The following is a 20901-nucleotide window of genomic DNA, read 5'->3' as shown; positions in this document are numbered from 1 at the left end:
AAAAATGCCTTCTGATATGATAAGAATAAAAAAGTTATTTGAAGCTTTATCAGAAATGATCTTTGGAAGCTACTTTTAGAAACCATGTTCTCAGAAATTGGGATAAGACATGTATAACAGTGTATAATAACATAGTTATGATGACTCTAGCAATTGTGAGATTCAAATAAATAGCTCACAGAAATAGGTCATCTCGTACTTATTTTTCATCCATGTTCTCTGGATAGTGACTCTATTGCCCTCCTTTTTCATTGGTAATTTTGTAGACTGACAGTGTTGCCCACTTGTAATCCCAGCAACTCAGGAGGCTGAGGCAGGAGGATCACAGTTTGAGGCCAGTCTCAGCAACTCAATAAAACATAATAAAACATAAAATGGGCTGGAGATGTAGTTCAGTGGTAAAGCACCTCTGGGTTTAATTCCCAATATAAAAAAACAACAGGAAGGTAATTTTGCTTTGTATAGACTTCCAGACTGAAAGTTAATTTCCCTCAGAATTTTGAATGTATTAACCTCCTCCTCTTCTGACATTTATTGCTGCTGTTGCTGCTGCTGCAGAGTGTACTGTCAATCTATTTTTGGTTCCTTTGGAGTGACTCTGCCTTTTCTCTACAGGGGCTTTTAATACTTTTTCTTATGTTCTGTTTATGTCACTGTGATGTGTCTAGGCATAGATTTAAGTTTATTTATTCCAGGTGACACTTGGTATACATTTCCCATCTGGAAAATCATGTTTAATTTTAGAGCACTCTTAAGTCATGTCTCTGTGGGTTTGATTTCTCTACTAATTTCTTCTTGAACTGCAATTGGCTATATATTTCTGTGTGTCAACACATCTTTTACTTTTAATAATGATTCTCTCATTTTTTAATGTTCTGATCATTCTGTGCTAGCCCTGGACCAAATCTTCGTCTTCTAAGTGATTCTCTGTATAACTGTGTATAGCCAAAATTTTTCTATCTTGTTTTAAACTCTCTATCGCTATTCTTTGATTCTAGGTTTTATAATCAATTATTTTTATGTCAGTCCTTTTTTATGTTTCCCTATTTTTGTTTCATGTTTCATTTCCTATATTTAACATTGAGAATTCTAAACATACTTAATATATTTAATGTTATTTCAACTTGCTCTATTTTCATGTGTATTGGGAGTGAATTTTTTTTTGTCTTAGATATTATCTTCCATGCCTTTGAAAGTTGCAGGCTTGTGATCATTGAGTTGGGTTTAAATTTCATTCTCATTTCTCTGAGCTTTTTCCTATCTGGCAGTTCAGCAGCTAAATCTACCAGCTACACTTCAGAGCCCTTTACCCCTATACCCCATGTCCTTTAGTCTAGAGCCATTTTTTTTGTACTTGAGGTACATTACTTCAATCTGGTGTGGATGTCAGAGTTCTCAAGGATGGCATCAGATGCTAGCTTAGCCCAGGACCAGGCTGTGATATTAGACAGATGCTCCTTGATATAGGATGAGGTTATGTCCCAGTAGACCCACTGGAGACTGAAAACATCGTAAATTGAAAATTACTTTAATATACTTAACCTGCTGAACATCAGAGCTTAGCCTCACCTACCTTATACATGTTCAGAGTACTTACATCAGCCTGTAGTTGGGCAAAATCGTCTAACACAGAGCTTCTTTTATAATAAAGTGTTGAATATCTCATGTAGTTTATTGAATACTCAAAGTGAAAAAAAGAATGGTTGTATGGCTATGTCTTCATACCCTTATAGGGTTGAAGTACCATAAGTTGAACCCTTGTAAGTCAGGGACGGCCTTTATATACGTTCTGTCCTTTTCCTAAGTAGACCCCTCTGAACACCATCACAGGCTTCATGCTGGCTTTTCAGATTTACAGATAGTGAAGCACCACCTTAGCCTTTGGTTTCAGGGAATGAGCTCAGTACTAGTCTCCTGCCTCATATGGAGATCCCTGTTATTTTGCTGCATGTGAACTCTCAGCCACCTCTGTATGCTTCGGAACTCCCAGGCTGGCCTACTGCTTTGTGTTTTGTCTCCTGATGAACCTTTTCTGGCTTCTGAATATCAAAAGCTTAAATTTCGATGCTTGTGTGTTCATGCTTTCACATCTGTCATTGCATGTCATTTTTTATTAGTGTGTTATAGTTACACAATATTATTGTTTGTTTGACATAATTATACAAGCATGGAATATAATTTGCTGCAATTCAGTCCCTAGTACTTCTCCTTTATCTCCCCCTGTTCCCTTTCCTCTTTTCTACTGGTTGCTCTTCTATTTATTTATAGTTTTTTAAAAATAGTGCATTATAAATATATGTAAAAGTGAAATTTCACTGTGTAATATTCATAAGGAAGAGGAAGTTGAGTTCAGAGAGTGAAAATGAACTGTTTGGATTCTCATAGCTAGTAAGTTACCCAGCCTGCTCTTGTAGAAGAGGCCAGCTGGAAAAGGTTTCTGGGGAAGTTCTAGAAATTGAATGATATAGAGAAGGAGGGTAAGGGATAGAAATCAGCCACTACCTGTCACAAAAATTAGCTATAGACCTGCTAAGCAAAAGTTAATGAGAATTTCTACTCTCTGTGCTTACCAGTCATTTTCAAAATGTGAAATCTTTTCTACATCCATCTAAAATACTTTTTTTTGTGTGTGTATGGTACTGGGGATTGAACTCAGGTGCACTTTACCACTGAGCTACATCCCCAGCCCTTTTTATTTTTTATTTCAGGGTCTTGCTAAATGTCTCAGTCTAACCTCCAATTTGCTATCCTCCTGACTCATCTTCCTGAGTCACTGGGATTACAGTTGTGCACTGCACCAGCTAAAATGCTTATTTTAAAAGTATACAAGCTAGCGAGGTTCTGTGATTTTTATTTCACTTATGAAGCACTTTTTTAGAGTGCTGTGTGCCCGATGGTCTTCTAAGTGCTTTACAAATACTAACTCATTTAGTCCTCAGAACAGTCATGCGTGATAAATTCTGTTGCTCTCATCATTTTGCAGATAAGTAAAATAAGACAGAGAGAGCTTTAGGAACTTGCCCAATGCCACACACAGCAAGGAAAGGCTGTGATTTTAACCCTGCTGTCTAGCCCAAGGTCTAGCTTTTAGTATGATACTGTTCTATGAATTCATGTCTCAGAATTATTCTCCCAACAACCAGGCTGACGTATTATCTTTATCAGGGATACATTTTCTCTTATGAAACCTCTTAATGAGTTAGCTTTGCTCCACCACTAATGACTTGTTTTCTTAGATTTCTTACTCTTTATTGTATTATGCTCATTATTTTTGTCGTGTATAAAGCTCATTTTGCTGACATCTTCTCTGGACAGTGCCCTCAGTTTGCCTAAACAGTTCATCAGGTGTTAAGGGAATGTTCTTACTGTAAGCCCGTACTTTGCTAAGAACTATGAGAGCATGAAGATTGTGATAGGATCCTTATCCTGTAACTCCTTCATCTTCCTTACCCTCTGAAGGCAGTCCTGCTTAACACCATCCATTCTGTAGTCTCTCGTGGCACTTACATATAACATTTTCCGTGTGTCTTGTTTAAACCCATTTCCTTATGTTTTATTGATAAACGTTGTAGGCTGTAGCTGGCCACTATGTTTCTCATAAGTAACAAGACAGCTCAGTTTCTCCCAAGAGGGTTAGTTGTGCTTGGTTTCTCTCTCTTTTTTTTTTAAATTTATTTACTTTTTAAATTGGTTGTGCTGGATATTGAACCCAGGGCCTTATGCATGCTAGGCAAGCACTGTACCACTGAGCCATGTCCCCAGCCCTTTGTATTTTATATTTTGAGACAGGGTCTCAGTAAGTTGCTTAGGGCCTTGCTAAGTTCTGAGGCTGGCTTTGAACTTGTGATCCTTCTGCCTCAGCCTCCCAAGCTTCTGGGATTATAGGCGTGCATTACTGCACCTGGCTAGTTGTGCTTGATTTCTAGATAACTGAACAATGAATTCCTCATTTCTCTTGTCAGTCTCTCACCCCTACCACACAATGACAGAGTACACAAGTCACTTTTGAGGGTAAGGGGAGGAGTATATAAGTAGGGAAGTATAGGCAGCAATCATGGTGCTATGGTGTTAATGGGCTCAGGAAGGAAGCCTGATAGGATTTGAAGCTGATGCTCTTGATTCCACTGTTACTACCTTTTATTGGCTTTGTGACTTTGGGCAAATTACTTAGTCTTTCTGTGTCTCCATTTCATCATTTGCAAAATGGAGATAGTGTTAGTGTTTATTTTCATAAGGTTGTTATGAGGATTCAATGAGATAAGACCTGTAGAGCCCTTAGAACAGTGCCTGGTACATGGTCCACCCTCAACAACAGTAAGCTGTTAACAGTTATTATCGCTGCAGGCCCAATGAAACAAAAGCAGGATCCTGTTTGAAAATGCAGAAGACCCAGGATATCCAGAAATTGGTAGCCATATGCCCAGAATAAGTGCTAGACTGCTTACTCTGAACTACTTTTAATAGAATCTTTTTTTTTTAATTACCCACTCCTATGACCTTTTGTGGACTAACCGACTGCCTTCTTCAGAAGTTCGCCAACTATAGCCTGTAGGCCCAATCCAGATCATCACTTGTTTCCATAAACAATGGAAATTTGAAAGAGAAAAACCAGTTGGCAAGAGGTATGCGTAGGACATCTTTCTTCAACCTTTTCTCACAGGGAGCTTGAGTCTCAAGAGAATTCTTCCATCAGGCAAAATAATAGAAATGGGTAGAAGAATCTGTGGGAAGAAGGATAGACTTTCCCTGTCACCCACAGTCTCCTAAACAATGCCAGTGTCTGTGATTTGTCATTTTTCCTTAAAGACTTTTATCTGACCAAGGTGCACTGTCTTTCAGACTTGATTAGCAAAACTCTGAGCAAATATCCTTTATTCAACTGGCAGCTTCAAAGGCTTGCTGTGGGGGGCCTTCCCAACTCTGTTTCTGAAGCATAATTAAAGGAAATCAGACTTGGCCTCACCACAGTGTACTATGAAGGTGAGGAAAGAAGGGAACATGGCTGCTGAGAGAAGACAGAGGAAAGGAATTTATCTTTCTAACTCCCTCCTAAATACCCTACTCTGCCCAGAAAATTTTGTAGTTGTTGCCTAATAGTGTGCTGATAAACCCTTTCTCTGGAGAATGGAAGGTAAACCTCAGTTTGTAGCCTGTCTTGTAAATACTCCCATCAGGCTGATCCTGAGCAGAGTTGGGAATAGATGTACACCATCAGCTCACTGGTACCAGCTAGCTCTGTATAGACAGTTTTACTTTGCCTCACAATCCTCCTGTTGGGATTCTGTGTGCCAGGTAATGGCATCTCTTTCCTTCCTTCCTCCTTTCCTTGAGGCAAAATTTCTCTCTTGTTTACATTTAACTTGTACCACTAGATGGCACTTTAAGGACATTACAGGAAATTGTCTCTGTGGGATTTTTTTTTTTAAACTTTTTATTGAACTATATGAATGTGCAACTCAGTGAATTTCTACAAGCTGAACACGCACATGTAATCTCCACCCAAATCAAGAAACAGAATATAGTTAGCACTCCAGAACTGGTCCCCTCTCTTGTGCTATTTTCCCTATTGCCTATATTTAGGGTTAGCACTATTTTGACTTCTAACAGTGTAGATTAATTAGTTTTGCCTATTTCCTACTTTATATGAGTGGAATCATGCAGTATATGCTCTTGTGTCTGACTGCTTTTGCTTAAATGATATTCGTGTGATTCATCTATATTTTTGTATGTAGATCATTGCTGTATAGTATTCCATTGTATGTGCAAATATATCACTATTTTCTACTGTTGATGGATATTTGGGTAATTTTCAGGTTTTACAATGATGAGTTGTGCTGCTATGGACATTCCTATCCAACTATTGAGTGGATGTGTGTTTTCATCGTTCTTGGCAATATGCCTTAGACTTTCATGGCACAGGGAAGGTATACATTCAGCCTTAGCAGATGCTGCCAAACAGTGTTACAAAGTGTTTGTACTGATATAATCAACCAGTGGTGATCCCAGTCCAGTTCCACATTCTCATCAGGGCTGAATTTATTTTATGGCTGGTTCATAACTCTTACCATAATTTTATAGTCCCCTCTCTAGCAAATTATTTCTAATTGAATTTTTTAAATCTATTTTTTGTAGATGTTGATGGACCTTTATTTTATTCCTTTATTTATATGCAGTGCTGAGGATTGAACTCAGTGCCTCACACATGCTAGGCAAGTGCTCTACCACTCAGCCACAACCCTAGCCCTCTAATTGAATTTTTAAAAATCATATTTCCCTGATGGATGTAGCTCATGCAGGAAGGACTGCGTCAACCCAAAAGGAGACATTTCTTATAGTCAAAGTGTGAACTATCAGTAGTTGGAAAGAATGTTATTCTACACTCCATCCCTAATACAGAGTGATGGAACCATGGAGAGAATTCAGGGTTTGTTTGTTTGTTTGTTTGTTTTTGTAGTACTGGGATTGAATTCAGGGCTTCACACATGGTAGCTCAGTGCTCTCCACTGAGCTACATCCCACTCCCCACAGAGGGAATTCAAATGATGAGTGTGGTAAAATATTGCATGAGGCTAGGACTTTGAGGCCTTTTAAATTTTTTGTATACTGTTATTATCACTAGATCTATATATATCAGTGGTGGGGGACCAGCAAGGAGAATTTCTAAAGTCCTAGTCATGAGATACTGTTAAATATTGATGGGTGGTGGTAGGTGCCTGCAAGAGAGGCATTTTTTTTTCATCTTATTCATAGGGAATACAAATTTCAAGAGAATCCTGCCATAGATCACATTATCTGTGAGGACCATGTTGTTGAGTCTGCAGATGAGAGTGTAATATGGCTTAAGTATGTGATATAGAGAGTGAGGCTCAGACTCAGCTCAGATCTTTGTTGTATTAATAGAAATTGGAAGTAGAAAAACAAAACCCTGGTCATGGTCAAAACACTTGCATTTTATACCAAAATAAAGCATTCAGAGTCCTCTAGTTATAATAGCAAGTATTTTTCATGGATGTTGTCCAGTAATCAAGCAGGTTTTGGGAATCCGTAGGAGATTCTGTCATGTAACTACTGAATCCAGGGACTACTTCTCCATTACAGTTGCTGATTACCCATTCCCACCAAAGTTCTTCCTGAGCTCCTCAGTGTTTTCCTGGGTGTTTCCAGTATTGGATTGTTTTCCCATTGGGCTGAGGGGAGGTGGGTGGTGCCAGAGATGTTCAGTGCAAACTGCCTGAGATGTCTGTACTGAGGTAGCCTTCAAATTTGAAATCCTGAAAGGGCTTTTATTTTTTAAAAGTCTCCCCTCCAACATTGATAGTAGTAATATTCAGGGGCACAGATTTGGATTGTGGATCATCTGCTTAGGGGCTTGTAATCTAAATTGGAACCAGCATTTTCTCAGTCTAGGTTTCCCTCTGTTTGTCAAGGGTGAAAAGTCCGTTACACTGAATTGGCTGCTGCCTGCACTAGCAGAAACTGTGCCTGGGAAACCAGTCACACTTTTTTTTTTTTTTTTTTAACAATAGCTGCTATCATTATTGAACAGTTATTATGTAGTTGTGTTTAATAATCTAGACAGATATTTTGTTTATTTCTCACAGTGTCTGAATGAGGTGGATTATCCCCATTTTTCAGATGAACAAATTATACCTCAGAGAGGTCAAATATGTGACCTATGTGACCAGCTTATACACTGAGCAAGGGCAAAGCTTGGATTTTACTCTAAAGCCTGCACCCTATAACTGCTATGCTCTGTGGCTGTAGTTACCATGGGATGAATTCTTAACCTTCTTTTCAGTGGAACACAAAACAGTGTTGGACTTATTGCTGGCTCATTCCACATGTGGATTAGAGGACCTGCTGTTTGTTGGTGTTCAGTTTAGGCTCTGGGAAAAATGATAGCACAGCAAGACCCAGATCCTGCTTTCTAGATGGTTACCGTTCAGCTCCATTTCTGCCTTTCACAGGTGACTTGGGTCATGGATTTTGGTAAACAGTCATTCAGTGATTTGGACCCTCTTGAGTCTGGTTGTGGAATGATGGGGCTTGCTATGGCCAGTATGCTGCTGGATGATGTTTCTGCATGGTAGGTCCCTAGGTTTGACCACATGGCTTTCTGGTGTACCCTTGTCTAGCAGAGATAAGGGTCAGGTGAAAATTAGGCAACAAATGACATTTAGTATACTGAGAAGATGCTGGAAAACCCTAAGAGGCTGCAGCAGGATTGTCTGCTCATCTCCTTAAAATTTAGCCACTGTCTCTGTGAACCCCAGTTTGGGGATCCATCCATCCTGATTCTTTGGAATTAAACAAAAGTTGAGTTTATTTTTACAATCTGTCAATAGCATGCATTGCAAAATTTAGATGTCTTACCAGTTACCCATACCTTGGCAAATTACTGCAATTAAGCTTTTTTTTTTTTTTTTTTTTTTGTGGTTCTGGGGATTGAACCCAGGGCCTTATGCATGTGAGACAAGCACTCTACCAACTGAACTATATCCCCAGCCTGACAAACAACTTTTTTTTTGTACCAGGGATTGAACTCGGGGGCACTCAGCCACTGAGCCCCATCCGTAGCCCAATTTTGTATTTTATTTAGAGACAAGATCTCACTGAGTTGCTTAGTGCCTTCCCATTGCTGAGGCTTGCTCTGAACTCATAATCTTCCTGTCTCAGCTTCCCAAGCCTCTGGGATTACAGGTGTGCGCCACCATGCCTGGCTAAAAAATGACTTTTTAACAAAATCTTGTTGCTGAAGATTTTTGTCCTGCTGCAAATATTTATAGATGGAACCTTGGAGGCATATACCTAATTCCTCCCATGATAAATGGATGAGCAAATAGTTACGAAGCCTAGTCAGTCATTGCAGGAACACTTATGGCCTTTTCCAGACTAAGGTCCCTGGAGACTTTCTTTACTGATCTTTTTAAGTGAAGAATTTTGACCATCAATGGTCCCCAGTTGGTCTGGGCTGGCTATGTAAAAATCACCCAGGGAGCTTGTTAAAATACAAGTTTCTCATGCTCCATTCCTAGGAGATTCTAATGAGGGAACTCTGGGGTGCTGTCTAAAAATCTGCAATTTATAAAAATCCCCCAGATAATTCTACTGAATTAGCTATACACCAGCTAGCTATATTTGGGAACCAGTGGGGTAGAAGGTATAAAACAATTGATTTGGGAAGAAACCTTTTATAAGTTTGAAGATTTAGGGAATAGTTGGGTATATGTAGTAGGCTCCATATGGATGAATTAACCCAGGTATAATGTAGTCATAAATTGGAGCCAGGTGGTGGAAGAACTTTAACTGGCTGAGGGGTTGTGTTATATGCCATAGGCCTTGGGGACACGCTAAAGGCTTTGAGATAAAGAGCTTCCATGAGATGATGTTTTACAAGATTAGTTTCTCAGTGATGTGTAGGGTGAGTCAGCCTGGGCAAGAAACTGAAGGCTGGAAAAACATTTGCTGAAGTTTTTGTAGTGGCCCAGATGGGAAGTGTGGTGAGAACTTGAAATGGAGTAGGGGGTAGGTCCTTTTGGTAAAAAGAGGCTGCCTCAGTAGAACTATAATCTGAGATACATTGTTTTAAACTATTTAAAAACTTTTAATTTATTGTTAGGTTCATCTGCCTTGACTATTAGCATGAATGATTTCTATTGCGTATTTTTTCCAAGAGTGTTTTTTGATTGATTTGGTTTAGTTTTGGGTACTGTTTTTTTTTTTTTTTTTAATACCCAAGGGCACTTTATCTTTGAGCTGTATTTCCAGCCTTTTTTTACTTTTCATTTTTCAACAGGGTCTCAATAACTTGCTGAGGGTCTTGCTAAATTGCCCAGGCTGGCCTTGAATTATAATCCTCATGCCTCAGCTTCCAGAGTTGGGATTACAGGCATGCACCACCATGCCTGTCCAGCAGGTTTTAAGGAGCCCATGAAACAAATTCATATAGAGTAGTAGTTGGCAGCAGCAACACAAACTGTTACTGCAACAAAGAAAGGGAGAAAAAAAGCAGGAGGGGAGCCCTTTCTTGCCTGAAAGCAACCCCATCCACACCCTGCCTCCATACTCTTGGCCAAATAAGAAGGGGAAGGGTGTGCAGCAGGGGCCCCTGGAGTTGGATCTGCCAAGAACTGTGGAGATTGCTCCTCTCCTAGGATTGGGTGTGGACCTTAGTATCTGGCAGGAATGTTCTTCCTTTGTTCATCTAAAACCCAGCCTGTAGTTAGCGTTTCCTAAAGTATGTCCCACAGAACATTATTTCTGCTGAATGTTAAATGAGTTACATGAGAATAAAGAATTGAAGTCAAAGAAGTCTGAGAACGTATGCCTTAACAAGCAAAGGCAAGTGGCTTCCATTACCTTACAGAATTTCAGAGCACGAAATGTGCTATGTGCTCATTGAATCACCAAGAGGAAGATAGACTAGCCAGTGCTTCCTAAGGTTAGCTGTAGATTATTCCCCCCTGTAGGTAGGGGCTGGCAAATCTGTACCACCCACCTTTGTTTGTAAATAGAATTTCTTGGAACACAGCTATGCCCATTCATTGGATTGTCTTTGGCTGCTTTAGCACAACAGTCGAGTTGCAGAGCTGCCACAGAAACTGCTTGGCCCTCAAAACCTCAAAAGTTTACTGCTGTCCCTTTACAGAAAACATTCACCAATCCCTGTTCAAGATCATTTCTAGACTGCCTTAAGGAGATATAAGTGGGTTGTTCCAGCACTGCTTTATGATGAATCTGCTTAATTTTATTCAGTTTCTGTATGGCCATAATTCTTTCTTCTTGCTTTAAACCATTTTTTTCTCTCAACCACTTATCAGGGTCAAAACCTGAGTTCCATATGTCCTTGTTCTTTTTCTTTCACTTATGCCATATTCTATCAAGCACCAATGATGTATCCAGTTTCCAGTCTAAGTAACTCTCACATCTACCTGTTCCCAATCCCACCAACCTGGTTTAAAATACAAAGCAAATCAGACCGTTTGTCTACTTTGAGTCTATAGGTGGCCCCTCTGGCCCTCAGGGTGTGCTCCAAATATGCAATGTGGATGTAAGGTCTGGTTAGGGAGACAGAAATTACTGGGAGGTATTCCATAGTAGAAGACATTTAATTCAAGGAATTAGATGCTTACAAAAAGCATTAGACATTGTCAGGCTTCTGTCTGCTGCAGTGTAGAGAAAAGTACAGAAGTGGGGAAGGTGCTGAATGAATGGTCTTCAGATAATCCAGGTCTGTAAAGCCATGTATGGTCTACCCCACTGCCTTTCTCCAGTTCCAGCGTGCCCCCTGTTTTGCTCCCCACACTTTAACTTCACTCTACCTGACTAGATTCCTAACTCTACACATATTCCTAACCCAATTTTAAAAATGAAAATAAAATGACTAACATGTATTATCTCTCTGTATCAGGAATTTGGGAGTGGCTTGGTTGGTTGGTTCTGGTCCAGGGTCTTAAGAAGCTACTGGGGATGTGGCTCAAGGCCCTGGGTTCCATGCTCAGCAGCACCAAAAAAAAAAAAAAAAAAATATCATCCAGGAATGCAGTCATGTGAAGGCTCACCTGGGGCTGGAGGATCCAATGCTAAGATGACTTGGCAGGAGGCCTCACTTCCTTGCTAAGTAGACCCCTTGTTAGGACTGAGTGGATTTCCTTACAGTATATCAGCTGACTTCGCCCAGAATAACCAGTATATGAGAGAAAAATACACACAGAAGCAGAGAGAGAAATACCAAGGGATAGCATATTAGAGTGCTTTAAATCCCCCTTTCTGGGACCATGTTGTGTAGTGTCTCTGGCCAGGTTCATTAAAGGCAAAAAAGTCAAGGGGAAAAAACCAAGGAATAATGGAGTCTCAGATAAAGGCTGACCTTGGCCTGATCCATATAGGGAGTAATCTGGTATATAAATTACATCACAGAATTATCCTCCTTTGAGATAGAGGACTGCCCTTTTATATCCTTCTACATACACATCAGTTTTTGTCCGTGGCCTGCTGGGGGAAGGGTTGGGAGGTAGGCTTCCATCAGTTGACAATTTTTCTCTAGAGAAAAGAGCAGCTGTGTGTCATTAGTAGCCAAACCTCAGAACAGCTGGGGGACGGATGTGTCAGCCAGGTAAAGGTGATCTGAGTGGGAGCACTATAGCACCTTTGACTGCTGGCTTCTTCCTGTTTAATTCTGAAGTATTTACCAAGGAACCTGACTGTAATTGAATAAAAATGAGTGAACAGAAGTGCTTAGCTTCTCTGGGCCTGTATTCATTTCTGGAAAGCCAACTGAGCAGGCCATGTTGTTCCATCATCCATGGAAACAGGCAAAACCACAGGCCAGACAATTCTCTGCATCCTAAGCGGCAGTACCTTGTTCTACCATGTGACCTATCCAGGCCTTTTTTTTTTTGGCAAAATTGGAATGAAAATAGCTTGTCATTTGCAGTTGGAAAGTACTAGAATTGATGTGTGAGAGTGTGTGTATCTGTGTATCTTTATATCAATATCTGTATCTGTATCCCAGGTCCTTGCATATAATTTCAGAAAGGTACTTTTGTAAATGAAAAAAAATCAGATTGGGGCTGTGGCTCAGAGGTGGAGTGCTTGCCTAGCATGTGTGAGGCACTGGGTTTGAGCCTCACCAGCACATAAAAATAAATAAATAAAATAAAGCTTAAAAAAACTCAGACACATCTTACCATTGCTTCCTCATTCTTCCCAGCTCCTATCTGATTGTTGCTTGTGTTTTTAGAGATGTTTAAGGGAAAAGGTAGCATCAACAAAGACACTCTACACCTTTTCTGTGTTCAGAATTTTCATTTCTGTTGAGAACAAGGTCACTTTATCGCCTCCTTCATTATTTTCACAAGAAGGAGGCTTCACTTACCTTTGCGGGGAAGGGAGTTGTAGAACACACATTTCTCTGTCTGCCTGAGGAGAAGTGACCAATAGAAAGGCAGAGTGCCGGGGTCTGTCACTCCTCCTCTCTCTGCCTGCCTGGTGAGATATGTCACTACACACCTGTGGTCCCTGCAGGGGGCTGCATGCATAGACTTGGAGCCAGAACAAATACCTTCAAAGTAAGAGATTTGTGGGTGGAAGGAAGGAAGGGGCCTCAGGTCCAAGTTGCATTCTTTACCACAGTTCACTGGAATCTCTGTACTCAAGCAGTTATTGGGCCCTCACTCAGCTATTAATTAAGTTGATGTTTGAGTTGTAGATCTTGGGGTATGACTCCATTTGTCACAACCCACAAGGAAAGTGAAGAGAGTGCTGCATTCTCTGTACTCCTGACAATGAAAGATCCTGGGGAAGCTTTGGTTGGGTGTTTCCCAGGCACTTCAAACTCTCTATGACTCAAAGTGGGCTCCCCTTACTGCTGCTTGTCCTGTGCTTCCTGTCTTGGGAATCCGCCTCAGTATTCTTGTGGTGACCCAGGCTGACATCATGAGTCTCAGAGCATATAAGCCCTTTGTGAATTTTTGGAGCCTCCATTTTTACCATCTCCAAACATTGCTCCTGTAACTGGCTGTGTCCTGCGTGTCACTAAGGCCTCAGCTGACTCTTTGCTGCCTGAGTCTTTTTTATTTGGGGTGGGGGGTGGTATTGGGAATTGAACTCAGGGTTACTCAACCACTGAGCCCCATCCCCAGCCCTATTTTGTATTTTATTAGAGATAGGATCTCACTGAGAGTTGCTTAGGACCTCGCTTTTGCTGAGACTGCTTTGAAATCACCATCCTCCTGCCTCAGCCTCCCAAACTGATAGCATGACAGGCGTGCGGCACCGTGCCCAGCTGCTGCCTTAATCTTTGCTGCTGTACATGGCTGTGTGCCTCTGTAGTCCCCACACTGCTTCCCACCATAGTTTCCTAAAGCATGATTGCTTGGCCATTTCTTCGTCTCTCCCCTAGACATACACTCATACACTGCTGGTGGGGCTGCAAATTGATGCAGCCAATGTGGAAAGCAGTATGGAGATTTCTTGGAAAACTGAGAATGGAACTACCATTTAACCCAGCTATCCCTCTCCAAACTGCTTATAAGCAGGGTCTGTACGTTGTTCATCCTGGATAACAGCACAGGGCCCACCTGCAGTAGCAAAAATAAACATTGCCTTGAATGAATAACTCTTTGGCTTAAGGGTGCCTGAGGCTACATAGCATTGTGGTTATAAGCCTAACTTTGGAACTCAAGGCCTGGATTTAGATCTTGCTATTTGTGTGATCTTAGGTGAGTTCCTTAACTTCATGATCTTCAATTTCTTCACCAAAAGTTTGGGAATAATGATACTTCCTAGGGCTATGGTGAGGGAATGCAGTAAATAATCATGCAAAGCACTTTGAGCAATGTGTGACGACATATAGCTCATATTCAGTGTGTCATAGTATCTGATAATAGTTACAGCAAAAATATAAAACAGTTATCATTGAAGGAAGGGAGAAGGCTGTAAAAAAGTACTTGGAACTAGAAATCAGGTATGTTGAATGCCTGCATAATGGGTTTAGAAGAGATGGAGTGTTTGGGATAAAAGATAGAAGCAGATGGGATTACTGTAAGGAAGAATGAATAGGGAGAGAAAAATGGGACAGGGGAACTGAAGACAGAAAGTTGAGAAACCCTATATTTGAAGGATAAGAAAAGACAAAAAAAAATGATTACAAGTAGGAGATTGCAGCTTCTCAGATGCCAAGGACAGGAGTTTGAAAAAAAAAAAAAAAGCAGTCAAGGGTGCCATGTTGGGTGGAAGGGGAATGAGAAGATTAGAAAAGAATCTACTAAATGAGAGAATGTTAGTTCCCTGGGAACCAACCCTTTCAGTAGAGTCAGAGGAAGAAGCCTTGCTCTCTGAGTGGTTAGAGAAGGCTGGATTAGAGCACATCAAGGCAGTTGGTTGTGCTACAATGTGTTTCTATAGTATGAATTAATTTGTGGGTAAATGGAGGACTGTCAGTGAAATGTGGAAGTCATTTATTTTGCAAGTGGGTTTTTTTTCCTCAGCATGTTAACATTTTGCACCATTGGCTGAAAGCAAAGTACTCTAACATAGCTGAAGGAAGCAAGTCTCTGGGAAATAGGGGGCCACACGTGACACCCAGTTACCCTGTGTTCTGGCATTCTTTGCCAATCTTTGTACATTTTAGTCATTGATTCTATACCACTTAGCAGCCTCAACAATATGATGAGTCCTTCTACCACAAGCCTCCTTCTTTTTTAAATGTAAAGAGCCAAATTTACTAGAGTGTTTCTTTATTAGGTATTTAACATTTTTTAAAAAATTGCAGTGTGTTTTAAATGATAATGATTGTTTTTCTTAGCACTCCAGTTAAGATCTTAAGGTCTTTCCCCCCATAGACCCCATTATTTTTAGAATTTGATTTTGTAAAGTGTTAGTTTTTAAGCAATATGTATGTCAGTTGTAGTAGAAACTCCCATGATTCTTTTTCCTAAGGTTGAATAATATGAGGAGGAGAGGTAGAAGGGAATAGCAAGGTCTGTGAGGAGTTTCCCCCGAGGCTGACCAGACTCAACCATGCTTGGCTGCAACTTGGTCAAAATTAGTTTTCCCTGAGTGACCATTTTCCTGAATACTCTGTTATATATTTAGGTGTTATGTATTTTGGTTAGGATCAAATGTAGTATACATTTAGGTGGTTGTGTCTTTGCATTTATATCATCACTGTGATCTCTTGCTACAGTCTGAACAAGTATCCGAGACTGAGGTACTCCCGCAGATGAACAGAGCCCCTTCCCAGGCTGCAGAAGGTAGTCCAGCAAAGAAGGTAAGGGCAGCATGAGGATGCCATTGTGGTGGCATTCTGAGGACCTCTCCTGGGCTCCTTGCCTCTGTTATCAGATCTACTGCTTTAAAGTTTCCATGTTCTGAAAGGAATGGGAACAATCCACTTTTCGGAAAATGTGTGTTCTTTGTGAAGATAAGGATCTAGAAACTTTCTGAACTTGACCCTTGATATTATTGAGAGTTCATACTCCCCTCCTCAACTTCCCAGCTAAAGATGGTGGCCTTGCTTTTGGCAAATCAAATGATGTGGGGAGGAATATATGCATTTAGTGAAACCCCACACACCTGCTAAGCCTAAATGAACATTTTTTGGGGGTGGAATACTCTCCCCTTCTTGGCCTTTGTACAATGATTTCGTCTTGCATTCCACTATCTTTACTTCCGCCCAGCCACACCATTGAGTTCCCTTTCATTTGCTCAGTTAGTACCATCTACTTACCATGCTTGTTCCCTACTTTTCTTCTTATCCTCTTCTTGTTATTCCCCATTTTCTTCCAGGCCCTTCTCCCAGTAAAGAGAATGGGCCTTGGGCTTGGGAGCACAGATGATGCAGGGTCCTCCAAGGAAGCAGACCAGCTGTCTCCTTCCAGAACACAGTGTAGCTTCTTTGTTTGACTTTTTGTGGACATCAGGAGGAAGAAAATTATAAGCACATGACTAAGACCTTTACAAACTTCAAAATTTTTGTTACAAAAGGTGCCAAAGTAAGACAGAGCCGATTTTGTCTTCAGTTGGAAAAAAAACAAAACAAAACTATGTTAGATGCACAGGGTCTACGTGAGTTTAATTCACAAAAAGTAATAGATCGCTTACAAGGGAAGGCCAGTAGAATCTGATTCCTGTGTTCTTCCAGATGACAAAAAGAGGCAATAGACTGTAAGCATTTAAAAGAAAAAGAGACAAAGGAAGGCAGGCAGGAAGGCTGGCTACCTGCTGGAATCTGATGCCTGTATCTTTCCCGTTCTTGCCTAGCTAGGAGTCAGCCACTTATCCTTGGGTATGAAGTTTGAATAGAGCAATCTTCTGATCTTGGGGACAAAGCTAGCATGATGGTGGTGGTGGGGGGATTTGTTTTTCACTTTGTAGTTTTTCGTTTTGTTTTTAATCCACAGGATATATCATATTCTCAGGCTCCATCAAAGCCCATTCGTAGGAAATTCAGACCTGAAAATCAATCTACGGAAAACCAAGAGCCTTCTACTGCTGCAGGTGGGCCAACTTCTGTAGCAACTGTGAAACCCCATCCAACGGTCCAAAAGTAAGTAGAACTGATGAGAACAAGATGAGACTCTCTTTTATGTGTGTGTGAGTGTAAACTCACATCCGTGGAATAGTCTTATGATTGTCTTATTCACCTCTATGATAGGATTGAGGTCTCCCAGTCACATAGAAGGCTTTTAAACTATAGAATTTTAACCTGACCCTATAGAATTTAAGGGGCAACTGAGTCCTAGGCTGTGGTGGTTTGGTTGGGTTTCCTGCCCTTTGTCTCTTCTTGCCTTCCTACTGTTCTTTATTGTGCTGACGTAGATTTTCCTAGGAAGAAGACAGTACTATGGGCAGTTTTCCCACTTTTCCTGTCTTATCTCATTCTTTCCAGGCATATGGCTAGCTCCATGACCACACATCTTTCAATAGAAGTGGTACGTGGTTTTTAAAAATCCCCATAAAGAGTTCTTGTCATCAGTCATCTCAGCTCTGAATTGGCACAGTTAGAACATCTATAATATTTATCTCACCAGCTGAAACTGATATTGGAGAGAGCATGGGGACATTTGTGGACATGACCAGAGACTTGAGACAACAAAATTATGGACAAATCATTTGGCTTTGGGAAGAGCCTTCACTTGCCTCATTTTTTTATTGTAACATTCTGTGAGGTGTCAAGGGCAGAAACCTGCTGGTCTCACTTAACTTTATATGAGCCTGACTGGGCATGAATGTATGGGCTCAATATCTATCATGACACTTCTGTAAAGACCTTTTAGGTCTCTGGGGCTTATGTGGATTTTCTTCTACTTATATTGTCGTGGAAAGAAAAACAGCAAGTTTTGTGGGTGGTATCAGCAACTGGCCTTTGTAGCTGAAACACAGTTCTGAATTTCTGCATTCCTCTTCTTCAGATGATCTCCCGACCCTGCAAAGGGAAAATTCCCTGGTAGTATCAATCCATAAAAGAGATATTTTTTTCTGGTTTTCTTTTTTTTTCAATTTCAGTTTTATTGAAATGAAATTGACATACAGTTCATCTTTTAAATCTACAATCCATTAGCTTTTAGTATATGCACAAAGCCCTGCAGCTATCGCTACCATCTAATTTTAGAACATCCTTATCATCCCCCAAAGAATCTCTGTTCCCCGTTTCCCTTCTGTGCCCAGTGCCTGGCAACAACTAATCTACTTTGTATCTATTTTGCTTATTTGCCCATTTCATATAAATGGAATCATGCAACGCATGATTCTTTGTGTCTGACTTCTTTTTATATTGTTTTCAGGGTTCATTCATGTTGTAGCATGAATCAGAACTTCATTTCTTATTGCCAAATAATAATCCATTGTATGGAGATACCACATTTTATTCAGCCTTTTATCAACTGATGGACTTTTATATTTCTACTTATTGGCTGTTAGAAATAATGCTGCTATACTATTTGTGTACTTGGTTTCTGTGTGAGACCTATGTTTTCACTTTTCTTGAGTGCATACCTAAGCATGGAATTCCTGGGCTATGTGATCATTCTACATTTATCATTATCAAAATGTTTTTCACACTAATTGTAACATTTTACATTCTCATGAATGTGTGAGGATTCCAGTTTGTCTACTTCTTCATCAGCATTTTTCTGTTTTATTATTATTATTATAGCCATCATAGTGTGAAGTGGTGTCTCATTGTGGATTTGATTTGTGTTTCTTTAATGACTAATGAGGTTGAGAATCCTTTCATGTGCTTATTGGACATTTGTATATATTATTTGAATAAATATCTATTCACAGCTTTTGTCTTTTGTGTGTGTGTGTGTGTGTGTGTGTGTGGTATTGGGGATTAGACCCAGGGGTGCTCTGTCACTGAGATACATTTCCAGGCTTTTTTTTATTTTTATTTTGAGGTAGACTCTCACTAAGTTGTCCAGGCTGACCTCAAGTTTGTGATCCTCCTGCCTCTACCTCCTGAGTCACTGGGATTACAGGCATGCACCACTGTGCCTGGCCTTTGCCCACTTTTAATTAAGTTTTTAATCTTTCTCTCCCCACTTTTTGGTACAGGGGATTGAACCCAGGGGCATTTAACCACTGAGACATATCCCCAGCCCTTTTTATTTTTTATTTTGAGGCAGAGTTTTGCAAAATTGCCTAGGGCCTCACTAAATTGCTGAAGCTGGCCTTGAACTTATGGTCTATTTGACTCAGCCTCTGGGATTACAGGCTTGCACCACTGCGCCCAGCTAATCTTTTTCTATTTTGAGTTATGAGTTCTTTATATATTTTGGATACAACCCCCTTGTCAGATATATTATTTGCAGATATTTTCTCACATTCTGTGACTTGTCTTTTCACTTTCTTGATGGCTCTGCTTATAGAACAAAAGTTTTTAATTTTGATGTAATCCAGTTTATTTTCTCTTCTGTCTCTTATATTTTTGGTTTCATATCTAAGAAACCATTGCCAACTCCAAGTTCATGAACATTGGCTCCTATGTTTGCTTCTAAAAGTTTTAAGTTTTACACTGATGCTTGTATTCTGTTTTGAATTCATTTTGGGTGTGGTATGAGGATGGGATCCAACTTTATTCTTTTTGCCTGTGGATATCCAGTAGTCCTAGCACCATTTATTTAAAGGAGATATTTCATTTTATCTGCCTGTTTAATGAGTGTCCCTCAGCATGATAGCCTCTTGCTAGGTGAGGTGATTATATGATATCTAGTTGAGAGAGGCTAGGAGGCACTAGCACATTTCATGGTATAAACAGCAGGGATTTAGGAAGCTTAGGCTCTGAGGTCAGGGAATTTTATATAATGTCTTATTTTAGTTCCTAGACTAGTTTATTTTAGAGTGATAAGAAGTGACTTAATATTCACAATTAAAAAATATTTTTAGTTATAGATGGATACAATACCTTTTATTTGTTTATTTATATGTGGTGCTGAGGATCGAACCCAGGGCCTCACACGTGCGAGGCAAGTGCTCTACCACTGAGCCACAATCCCAGTCCCTCATAATTGTTTTTTTGTACTGGGATTGAACCTAGGGGTGCTTAACCACTGAGCCACATCCCCAGCCCTTTTTATTTTGAGAATGGGTCTATCTGAGTTGCTTAGAACCTCACTAAATTCTTGAGACTGGCTTTGAACTTGTGATCCTCCTGTCTCAGCCTCCTGAGGCACTGGGATTATAGGCATGTGCCACCGCACCCAGCTCAATATTTATGATTTTTTAAGCCCTGAGGAAAGAGCAGATATATGATGGTCAGTTTATAGTCCTTTCTCAACCAGAGTTTTGGAGAGAATTAAGCCTTGATGCCCTTAGACATTCATTGTGTGTAGTAAGTTAACCTCTCTCTCATGCATCTAGAGTGGTAGTTGCTATGTATTGTCTTTGGAAAAATTGAGAAAAGACTCACAAATAATTTTCTTCAGGGCTTACTGCTATAATAGAACACTGATTGAGAATGCCAAAAAAAGTAAATCAGCTGCAAAGTGGTCATCAGCATTTTGAGAAATTAACATCAGAACTGAACCACTAGGATTAGACAGAGGGGAGTGAAGAGAGGGGAGGGGGGTATGGGGGCAGGAAGGATAATAGAATGAATTGGACTTTATTATTCTATGTGCATATATGATTACACAACTAGCATGGTTCTACATCATGTACAACCAGAAGAGTTGACACATCATACATAAATACATCTATTTATGTATGATGTGTCAAAATGCATTCTACTGTCATGTATATCTAATTAGAACCAATTTAAAAAACTGAACCAAATTTAGTTTTAAGTATTACCATTGTCTATTCTATTTAGTGCAAAGGAACTAATAAAATTTTGTCTTCAAGTGAATTGCTGAGTCCAGGTTATAAATAATAAACTGATTTCAGACTGTATCTTCA

At 40.1% G+C, this 20901-nt stretch overlaps 1 protein-coding gene across 6 annotated transcripts in view; it reads left to right on the top strand.

Moving 5' to 3' along the window:
• Reps2 (RALBP1 associated Eps domain containing 2) overlaps positions 1-20901 on the top strand; it is a 221732-nt gene that overhangs the window by 178788 nt on the left and 22043 nt on the right. For 5 of the 6 annotated variants that reach the window (XM_046424253.2, XM_046424254.2, XM_046424252.2 and 2 more), the window contains exons 15-16: positions 15689-15772; positions 16905-17050. In XM_046424253.2, coding sequence (XP_046280209.1) covers positions 15689-15772; positions 16905-17050 — 230 coding nt within the window. The remainder of the gene's footprint in view (positions 1-15688; positions 15773-16904; positions 17051-20901) is intronic. The other variant, XM_046424256.2, reaches the window with a different exon arrangement.

Source organism: Marmota monax, unplaced genomic scaffold (assembly GCF_021218885.2).
Source record: "Marmota monax isolate L192 unplaced genomic scaffold, Marmota_monax_Labrador192_F-V1.1 WCK01_AAM20220418_F8-fsc00089, whole genome shotgun sequence".
Classification (NCBI taxonomy): domain Eukaryota; kingdom Metazoa; phylum Chordata; class Mammalia; order Rodentia; family Sciuridae; genus Marmota; species Marmota monax.
Note: the sequence above shows the minus strand (reverse complement) of the source record. Positions and strands in the feature narration are given on the sequence as shown.